Source organism: Phasianus colchicus, chromosome 3 (genome assembly GCF_987193195.1).
Source record: "Phasianus colchicus chromosome 3, bPhaCol1.hap1.1, whole genome shotgun sequence".
Lineage (NCBI taxonomy): Eukaryota > Metazoa > Chordata > Aves > Galliformes > Phasianidae > Phasianus > Phasianus colchicus.
In genome coordinates this window covers 52,841,299-52,852,500 of record NC_143438.1, presented here as the reverse complement: position 1 = coordinate 52,852,500, position 11,202 = coordinate 52,841,299, and the positions used below count along the sequence as shown (strand labels likewise).

At 35.5% G+C, this 11,202-nt stretch overlaps 1 protein-coding gene across 16 annotated transcripts in view; it reads left to right on the top strand.

Annotated features, from left to right (window-relative positions):
- The window catches only part of CCDC178 (coiled-coil domain containing 178), a 182,321-nt gene that overhangs the window by 83,779 nt on the left and 87,340 nt on the right, over nt 1-11,202 (top strand). The window contains exon 24 of one of the 16 annotated variants that reach the window (XM_090137536.1): nt 5,549-5,623. The exons of the other annotated variants lie outside the window; for them this stretch is intronic. Coding sequence (XP_089993662.1) covers nt 5,549-5,608 — 60 coding nt within the window. The 3' untranslated portion in view covers nt 5,609-5,623. Of the gene's footprint in view, nt 1-5,548; nt 5,624-11,202 lie in introns of those variants that run through there. 16 annotated transcript variants of the gene reach the window in all.

Below are 11,202 nucleotides of genomic sequence, written 5' to 3'. Positions count from 1 at the left end.
GGTTATTATTCTCTTACATAAATTGAGAAAGTATCAGGATGTCTTTAGGGAGTAAGGTCTTTTCTTATCCCTTTTAACTTTCAACTTAAAAAAGGGTCTGTTCTAAACAGTAACACGTTGTAGAAACCTGCTAACATGAGCCCACATAAAATGAAGCAGTTACCTGTAGAAAAGGAAGATGTTTTTCTAGGTGAAAATAAGTGCATAGCTCAGATTTAAGGTGAAAGAACTTTTTTCTAAAATTTTATTCTGGCAAACATGACTGTCTTTCCCATAATGAGGTGGTGGTTTCTCAGATAAAAAGAGACTGAGCCTACTAAGTGCTGTAAAAATAAGATGCCTGGTCTGGAATGAATTGAAAGGTCAGTTGGTGTACCTGAAGTTGTAGTAGTCTTGTTGTTGTAGTCTTGTTGATCTGCACGTTGTGAAGATTAAATCATTCTGAAAATTTGAGTCTACATGCTTCTAATCTTTGTCCATTTTCTGGCAAAGAAGACCCTAGGTTTGGCAGAATCAGCTTTTGTGAGGCAGTGTTGCTGTAGTGAATCATTGTGTAGCAGTGATAATTCATTACTGCTCCTTTGTGTTATTGTCATTCCTACTTGTGAGGAGATTGACTCAGGAATACAGGATACTTTTCTCAGGGAGATGGCAGGGAGCATGGCACATTGTAATCCTCATCATCTGATGGTTTTCAGATTTTTTATAGCCTGGGATGGTTACTCTTGCGCCACATTCTGTGATCAACCCAATTCAAAACAGTTTCATTACTGGAAGAGTGCAAAGCACATGTCTGTGGTATCTCAGTTTTACCTGTCCCTGCATGAACTTTAATTTCAGCTAGAAAGCCACAGAAGAAACTGTTACATTTGAATGTCCTTTTAGCTCTGGAATTGGAATTTGTAGTAGTGCATTGATATAAGCTCAAAGCATTAAATCAGTTCTGTGACTGAGACTTTGGTGACAGACTTAACTGAAATGGTCAATACTCAATATGCATGTTTTTCCTCACTGAAGTTCAAAGCTGCATATCACCTTTGTAATAAGAAACAGCTTAGTACCAAAATGAGGTTTGAGGTTTTTACATTTTTTCAAAGTGCATCAGTTCATGAACAGACAAGTTTTTTTATCTAGATTCATAGTTCATTGGCATATAAAGTAGATAGTGTCTATGTGGCAGTAAGGCACTGCAAAATGCAGAGGTCTCATCAGCATTAATTATTTTATTTTAGTAGTTTCATATATACAGGAGAAAAAAAGATCAGATCCCCAGAAGTTTTGATAACTGTACAACCATTTGATTTCCAGCATTTTGTGTGGAATATTGCTAAGTTTAAATAATCATCTCACTGCTACTGTGATCACAAGGTTATTAATTGCCATCAAAAGCATCTACCTTAATACTAAGTCTGTAATCTTGATTTGCAGAGGCCTAAGAGGAGAACTGGAAATATTTTTGTGTCAGAAGTTAGATTTGATGCAACTTTTTATGCCCTTTCTCAATGTAAAGATGAATGATAACTGGCAATATCAATTATGTTGATAATCTTTTATTAAATGTTGTTGGATCACTTGTATTTAGAGAAAACTTTTCTGAGAAACATATAATTTTGACAAGAAGGGCATAACCTTCTGTCTTTTACCAATTGAAAAAATATTATTTGAAGATGAACACATCTTGCTGTTTTTTATTGAATTCTAATTCTAGAGCTTTACTGTAGTTGCTTACAAATTCATATTTTAAATCTTTTTTCTAAACAATTTAGTTGATTTTCAGCAGAATTTATTGTTTTCTGGATGCAACACTGTAGGACTGGCAAGTTGTCAGTCAAGAGAGTCAAGAGAGTGTGAGAGTAACTTAAACTGCTAAAAAAAATTTTAACTATATGACTTGCATTCTGACCCCATAGCGGAGCAGCCCCAGGCATGTGCCCCTTGCTCAGCAACAACAAAATCATCAATGTGGTATTAACACTGTACTGAAACCAGGGCACGGGGAGGGCAGTGTTGACTCAAGTGATGGGAAATAACTGGATTTTGATACATTTGACTAAACACAGGGCTCTGAACAGCAAAAAGTGTGTAGCTGTGCTTTCCATTTGGTAAAGGAATTTGAAAATAGAATCACAGAATCCTTTGAGTTGGAAGGATGGAAGGACCTTTAAAGGTCATCTAGTCCAACTCCACTGCAATGAACAGGAACACTTACAGTTACATCAGGTTGCTCAGAGACTGGTCCAGCCTGACCTTGAATGTTTCCAGGGATGCAGCATCCACCACCTCTCTGTGCTGTTTCAGTGTCTCACCATCCTCACTGTGAAAGACTTCTTCTTTATATCATATCTAAATCTCTCTCTTTCATTTTGAAACTGTTTGCCTTGTACTATCACAGTAGGTTCTGCTAAAGAGTCTGTACCCTTCCTTCTTATAGCCTCCCTTTAGATACTGAAAGTCTGCTCCCAGTTCTCCCCAGTGCCTTCTCTTCAGATAGAACAGCCCCAGATCTCTCAGCCTGTCTTTGTAGGGAATGTGTTCCATCCCTTGCATCATTTTTGTGTCCCTCCTCTGGATGAGCTCCAACAGGTCCATGTCTCTCCTGTACTGAGCACTCCACATCTGGACGTGGTACTTGAGGTGAGGCCTCACCAGTGCAGCTCAAAGGGGCAAGATCACTTTCCCTTGCCCAATTCTTTTAATGCAGCCCAGGATATGATTGGCTTTCTGGGTTGCAAGGGCACATTGCTGGCTCACATCAAGCTTACCATCCACCAAAATCCCCAGGTCCTTTTTGGCAGGACTGCGCTCTATCTTTATATCCTCCAGCTTGTACTGGAGGTACTAAGTGGGCGTTGCAGGTGTTGCATCAACTGAGGTACAAGACCTTGCACTCAGATTTATTGAACCTCATGACGTTCTCCTGGACCCACCACTCAGGCCTGCCTAGGTCTCAATGGATAGCATCCTGTCCCTTGGGTACGTCAACCACACCCCACAGCTTAGGTGTAGTAGAAATGCTAAGTCACAGCTTAAATCAGTGATGGAGCACCTGATGGGAAGGCAGGGCCAACCCAGGGGAGCTCAGGTGCGTGCAATGAACCTGAGTGCCCAGAAGGGTTGGAACCAGGATCCATCCCTTCCCAGACCTCAATTAAGTGCTGGCAGTGGAGGCAAGAGTATCTTACTAGGGATCCCTGTGTACCTGAGGTCTTCTAAGGGTAAGCAGATTCTTTCCTCTGTTTCTACTTTCCTCTGTTTCTATGCACTCAGCTGTTGTATTTGAGCGTATTTTCACTTGCTGTATCCTAGGACTATTTTCTTCTAATAATGCTGTTATTTGCTATGCTTTCCTTTGTGTTGTGGCAGGTATTACATTAGGGTAATACAAAAAAAGAATGATCGACTTACGCTTGCTAGACCATTTTCAGTTAATATAAATACATGGCTTGCAAATTTTGAAATGGAAAGTATAGTGTTGCAGTCAGATAATCAACTCAAAAACCTGATCATGTTTCTTTACTGGACTTTCATAATCACCATTGTAACAGAGTAAAATATCATTTGCTTGCCTATCGCACCTTATTCATGTAATTGCTTTTTGGCAGTATGCACATTTTGAACAAGTATTGTTAAGGATGAACTATATGAGGAGTAAAATTTCATCAAAAATCTGATTAACAGCTGGAAACCTCACTAAGAATTGTAGCTACTGCAGTCAAACCAGACTGTGTTTTTAGTTTCACAAAAACAAGGTCAAATATCCCACTAGTTTTGTTTTTGTTCCTCTCTCTTTTTTTAATGTTTTAAGAAAAATATTTAAAATGTTTTGTCAGTTATATATTAACTATTTTTGAGGGCTGCTTTAAAAGTAATGCCTCCTGTTTTATTTTATTGGCTTGTAACAGGAGAGATGGATACGAGTGGTGTGGCTGAACCTTCCTGGCGATATTCTGCTATGTTTTATTGCTGTGTGATGAGTGGCAGCAGAGGAGCAGCCTGACTGAATGATGTGTGACATGGAAGCGTGTATGAAGCAAACGTGTATCACTGAATTTCTTGATGCAGAAGAAGTTGCACCCATTAACGTTCATCAGTGAATACTGGAAGTTTACATAGACTACACACTAAATGTGAGCATAGTGAGGCTGTGAGTGGTGTGTTTCAGAAGTGGTCAGAGTGGGTTGTCTTCACTGGTGCAGATTGTTAAGTGTGGCATGCAGGTTCTTGTTTGTTGCTCATGATAATGCATAGCTAATGGTGGTGACCATACTGAAAAATAATTTTTTGTAGCTGAGAATTTGTTTTATCAAACAGTATTATTGTGCTCTTTCTATCTGTTGTTGTTTCCCTGGAAATAAATAGGAGGTAGTATTTTCGAAGTGACCTACGTATAGGTGGCCCAAAACAATTTATATTTGTTAAATGTGATCCAGGCAAGCCAGAAGGCTGGACACTTGTGTCATAGTCAAATACAGAAAATTTCTGTTAAAATAATCTCATTTTTGTAGCTGTGGCTTAATTAGCGTAGCAAAGAATAATACTCCTTTTTTTGGATACTTTCTCATGCTTTTACACCACACGGGTCTGTCAAGAAAAATAGAAGGTTCAGAGCTGAATTTGCCATCATATGATAGAGCAACTTTATTTAAAAGTCTTTAAAACTGCTTTATTAGAGAATGAGGAATTTGAAGCCACAATGGCTCAGCAGGCAATCCACTGGTGAAAAATAAATAACAGTGATTGTGTAGAAGACCTTTTTGATGACTTTAACATCATAGGGGAATATAGACAATTGCCTGAGGCCAACTAAATTCAGTAAGCAGTCCAGCGAACAATCCAAAAAACTGTGTCACTGCAATATGTGATAGAGAAATGACACACTAAGTATCAATTTTTATCATTTTTGGGGTATAGGACATTTTCTGGTTGAAGAGTCTTATAATAATTGTATTGGATTATCTCTACAAAGGGATCATGAGGGGATGTGTGAGTTGAAAAAGAATTGTGATTAAAGTCTTTCTTTTAAAGTTTAATCATTTAAAATAATATTTAAGACGTCAAAGAATTCAACACTCATGAGTATATGTTGTTAAAATTTCAAATTGTTATATACTCAAATTTATAGTATGTTGCAAAACACATAGAGTATACTTCCTCTTATTAAGCTCGGGAATATATAATGAAAGATGAAGAGCAAATACCCTTCATTGTGTTACAAATCAGAAGTTTTATCAAATATAAAAGCAGAGAATTGTAGTTAGGTGATAACAGTGTGTTTTATTGAGGTCAGCACATGCTGTAGATCAAAGAGATGAATTTTGATTAGTCATATAGTTTGAAGACCGAATCTGTTGCACATAAAAGCAATATATATATATTTTGTGTATATATATTGTAAAAATATATATATTGTAAAAAAAAATATATATATATATATATATTTACAAATTCTGAAATCACATTTATTGAGTTGGAAATGGTTTATGAATAATTGTACAAAATTTTTGTGGTCTGCAATAGTTGTTATTAAATGATGTCTGTCTCATTGTAGAAGTTCAGAAGCAGGAATGCAAGGAAGGACAGTTCCAATGTGGAGACATTTTGGACTTGAAAGATACAGCAGGGAAGACATAGAACATGTTTTTGTTTTCTCTTGGAAGCATCTCCTTGCACTTACACTCCTTACCACTTTCTTTAGTAGATTAGTAGTGGAGTTGATGTAGAACTAAGCATCCCATCACACCGCTTTTTTTTTTTCTGTAGAAGAGAGAAGGAGCCAACTCAAAAACCTGTCCATGTCATCTCCAAAGTGGGATTGTGCTGGCCTTATAATAAAAGTTCTGTGTCTAAAGAACATGGACATGAGATATTTAGACTGTTGGGAGCTGAGATTTAAGCCATTCCAGCAGAATTGTCTCTCTCTGCTTGCTGAAAGAGGCAGATATTTTAATAAATTATGACATAATTATTTTATGTTCTTCCTATTCATTTGGAATGTGAGATCAGAATGTGAGGGTTGATTGTTTCAGCTGAGAACAATAGAATATGTGACATGGAATCCAAAATTGTCTAGTCACCTACTGATATTCTATTCTTCCATGGTCTTTAAACATTTTCAGTCACCCCCCCCCCCCTTTTTTTTTTTTCTATTATCAAAAATAAGTTATGCTGATCTCAGTAGCTGAAATTTCACAGCAAAAGGTGTTCTTAAGAAGAACAAATGGCTAAATTAGATGAAATAGCACTTTTGAGAAATGAAACAGATGCTATCTAAATACATGTCTTGTCTAGTTCTTAATAGCTTACCAGAGCTTAGTTAATAGAACTAAAAATCACTATTTGAATATTATTCTGTTCTCAAAGATATGGTCTAATTTTTGGGTAGTTCTGTCTGGAGCCAGGAGTTGGGCTCCATAATCCTTATGAGTCCCTTCCAATTTAGGATATTCTGTGATTCTATGATTCTAATGTGACTTTGGTTCTTAAGCTAGAACTGCATCAGCAGTAGTGAAAAGCTGTTATTGCTGTTTGATCATGTCAGAGGTTAAAGAAGCTACTAACCACTTATCCCTGCGCTTGCCGACATGCAGTTTCAGTGTTGGTTAACAGCTTTTCAATCCATGTATCCTCTTAGAAGACAGTGGTACATAATCAAAAATTAGAGTATGCTATTTCAGAAGTTTAAGATTTGGACAGGAAGGCTGGTAGGATGATACCAGGACTTAAAAAAAAAAAAAAAAAAAAAAAAAAAACAAAAAACAAAAAACAAAACCAGGAAAAAGCACAGTTCTTTGTTTTTTTTTTGTTTTTTTTTTTGTTGTTTTGTTTTTTCCTGAACCATTATTTCTTGCCTAATGTCATCTACAAATGAGTGTTTCAGGACTTTTTGTCCCAGAGGTACGAGTAAGTTATGTTAGGGGTCCTCATCCAATCTGACTGCAAACTAAGAATCCAGGTTTGAGCAGATTTTGCATGGTTCAGAATGAATTTGAAAAAAGATCTGCATTAGTACCTCTCTCCAAGAATTATATTGATTGTAAAAAGTTAAGTACCTATTTTAAGGCCTCAGCCTGTTCTTCCTCAGTTGCATGTAGGTTTTTGAGGCAAGTATCAGTGGAAGCTCAAGTGAGCTGTTCATACAGCATGACTTAGCAGATTTGATAGAGATGGATTCTCTTACTTTAGATCACAAGATTAATGTTTGACTAGAAGTCTTTTATTCTTTTTCTACTAAAAACTGATGAAATTACTATTGAGATGCAACCAGGAAAATAATGGAAGTCTACAATGGATTCATTGCATACATCCAGATTAGCTCCCTGACTTTAACCAATATGTAGTAAAGAGAAAACTTATTTTTGGGAGTATCTTTTAACATTGATTTATTTATTTTTTTTAACTTGTTCTACAGTTTTTAACTAATCCTGCATTAAGTTTTACACAGGTGAAGAAAGCCATCTACAGAGTTCTTAACAACTCTAGATCAGGTTCTGTGATCAGAACTGTGTGTATGAGAACTACTGAGCCATGGCCTGAACCTCTGATTGATCACCTGAGTCAAGCAATGAGTCAGCCACGGGAGCACAGGTGAAGGCAATTCGCCTGTGCTGCCAGAAGGGGTGGAGCCTGGCTCCACCTCTCCTAGACCCATTTAAGAGCTGACTACCAGTGGGGAAGGATCTCTTCTGGAGATCCACTCTGCTGGAGTTTCATAAGCAAGCCCAGGATATGGGTAAGCATCCTATCTATTCTCGTGTTATTATAATCTGCTTTGCCTAACTCTCTTGTTTATTTCATAATTATAACATCTTAATATTCTTTGATTATACACTGTGATACCTCTTTCGGATTTGTTTCTGTCTTCAGTTCTTTGGAACTTTTAGGTATCGTAGAATTTGAAGGCCTTATCTCCCTCTCCCCTCTCTGAGATCTATGCAACGTCATCATCTTCAGTAGAAACTTGGATTTTAAAGAAGTACTTACATGTATATTCAGCAGGGTTACTTTTGACTATTTCTTTAATGTTTTGAATACTGTGTTTATCTAGCCAACAAAAACATTTAAAAGCAGCGGGTATTCCCAAAATGAAGGACATCTGTAAAGTTACCCTTATGCAGAAACATATACCGATATTCAGTTCTCTTCATATCATTCCAAAGAGCTTTCCAGACTTCAGATTCCAAACATGCAATTGTTTCGATCCGTAAGATTTAGAGTTGCTGTCATATGGTGATATTCTTCTGTACTGGATAAAACAATTTAAAGCAATACCTTTTTTTTTTTTTTAAATTGTTGTGTCACAAATAAGGAGGAATGTTATATTTGGGATTTTTAAGTCAATATTTGAAATTCTCAGGAATTTCTAAATTAAGCACAAATGTTCTATGTACATATGTATGTTTTAAAGTTTGATTTATGTATTTCTAATGTGGCAGTGATTTAGGCTGTAGCTTTGTAATAATATTTAATCCAGCTGAACAATTGATGTTTCTAACACAGTAGTAATCTTCATTTACACTACTGCATGCAATTTTATATATTAAAATCTTGAATAAAAATAGTATTATTTGATGTATGAATTCTAAGTATTATTAAATAGTTTATTTCTTAAAATGCAAGTTTTTCAACTTAGTTGCTGAATAGAAAATGAAATAGATTTGGTACATTTAAAATTGGTGCCCATTCAATAAGGGCGTTTTCATCTACAACCTACAACTTGCTTGATATTCATTATAGTAACAAAGATCAAGACAAATTCAAATTTAAGATATTTATATTTTCTGTCAGTAATGTTCTCTGTGAGCTTTAGAATATGCTCTCGATGTATCTGTAGGCCAACCAGTACCTGCTCACTGTCCCTTAAAACTGAAATTAATAAGTTGTATCTATAGTCAATAATAGCAAAATGTTTTGACTAATTTATATTATGGATATTTTAGATCCAATTCTTTTATAATTTTCTGTTTTGTAGCTATATTAATGTATTCCATATAGTACGCCTGAAAAATGTTATATTTGCTACCTGAGCACAACAATTATATGCAATTAAATCATTAATAAATGTATGTTTATCAGGCCACCTGGCTTAATTATATTAATTTGTCTGAAATGCATAAATTATTGGATTGTGCAACAGATTATTTTTACATTTATAAAAACTATGTGCATATAGACAGAGGACTTTCAAAGACACACAGATGTTCAGAAGTCTGTAATGTGTAATAGCAGAAAGCTCTTTAGTTTAGTGATATTATTTTCCTCATCCCAAATGCCAGTGTATGTTTGTATCTCATTATGTTCTGTATTCTACTTACTCTAAAAGCCTCTTCTAACCTAGTACTGCATAAATCTATAGAAAAATAGGAGACTGTGATTTGTCAGCACAGCCATTCCTAAATGATAATATGAATGTTATCCAGTATCACAATGTCACTATTTTTGCCTGTTGAGCTCCAACTAGCTTATTATGTTATATAAACAATATCTTCGTTTTTAATAGATGAATAATTGAGGTTTATTAGTTAGGTTTTGCTTGTTGTAATGCTATTGATTGGCTATCATCACAAATAATTATTACCTGTGTTAGTACAATATAGCTTCTTAGATCTAAATTCTGTATTACAAAGAGGAAAGAAAAATGGGAAGAAAATAGAAGAAGCTCCTCAAATTGTTTATATTTTGAATTTATTCAAAAGGAGTATTTCCAGTGTTTGTATGATAGTGTGAGATATGTAGTTGAAATTTATTCTTTTAATGTAAGTACAGATAATTCCAACTGTCTAATGTACCATTCTTTAATAATTATTCTTATTTGTTCTCATGCCCACAAATGCATTTTGTATATTGTCTAAAAGGACCAAATTTGTGATCATATTTACAAGATGATTATATTGTGTGTGGAGCCGTTAGACTTTAATTTTTTTTTTTCACCACATCAGTGGTAGTGTCACTGCTATGCTAGCTTTATTCTTTGTCAGCAATATAAAAAACAACAAAATCATAGAATCATTGTGGTTGGAAAAGACCTCTAGGTCATCTAATCCAACTGTTCATCTACTACCAGTGGAGCCCACAAAACCAAAATATTTGTTTGGGAAAAATTACGTCTGAAGTTTTACTGCAGAGTTCTTGACAATATTGTTTTTCAATTTGGTTTTAGAGATTTAAGGCTGAGACAGTGCTGTCTTCCATAACAACAGTGCAAACACCTGGAAGATTATTTGTAATTCTAATCAGTTTTTAAACTATTGGCCTTCATTACACAGCCCACAGAGTGCTTGTGGCCCACAACATGTATAATTGTAACCCACCATAAATTAGTAGCATGCCCTCTATAATTTAGTGTTGCAGCAGCTATTGTTTATCCAAAAGAACACTGTTATTGTGAAAAGATGAGTTACTTCTAGTATGTATGCTAATTACTGAAATTTATTGTGTAACAATTGGATGTCCTCAGCCAGTCATAGAAAAGAAATACTGTTGGGTTGTCAGCTTGTAAACCTACTCCTAAGAGCTGAAGCACTGGGGATAAGTAAGCTTATGTTTTGAACACAGATTAAATTAGTCTAAAGCTGTTTTGGTCTTTTGTTTCAGTTCTTCAATTTAATACATTCTGTGTGAAAATGAGCATGGATGATAACACCTGTTCATTTTTAAAATATGGGTATCATTGTATTGAGTAAATATTTGATGATACCACTAACCACAATTACTTTCTCAGAAAGAACTGATAAGATTGCCAGCTGTTTATAGAGGTAGATTTTCTTCAGTTTTAGAGGTTTCTCATGTTCTGTGAATCTTCCTAACAGTGGAAGACATTTCCATCTGTGGTGGGGATGACTTTTAAGTGCTTTTGCGCGACGCACATATGTAAGACAACTCGGTGCTGTTTCAGACATAATGAACAAAGTGTAATTCAGAGTTAAATCTGATGTCCTCTTTCATGATTGATTTCGGTCAGATAGGTGTTTTTGTATCAAATGTCTTGCACAGGCAATATAAAATATTCTTTTTTCTTTATTATTTGAAATGAACCTAGTTCCAGTTTGCTGTGCCAATTGGCTTTCAAGGTTTTATATCAGAATGCAGATTTGGTTTATGGGTAGGTGCAATAGGCTGTTTTACATGTGCTAACTTTTTGAAGAAGGGGATACCAAAGCTGCTCTTTTTGCTTTAGCAGAATTTGTCTGGAAGGCTTAAAAGAGA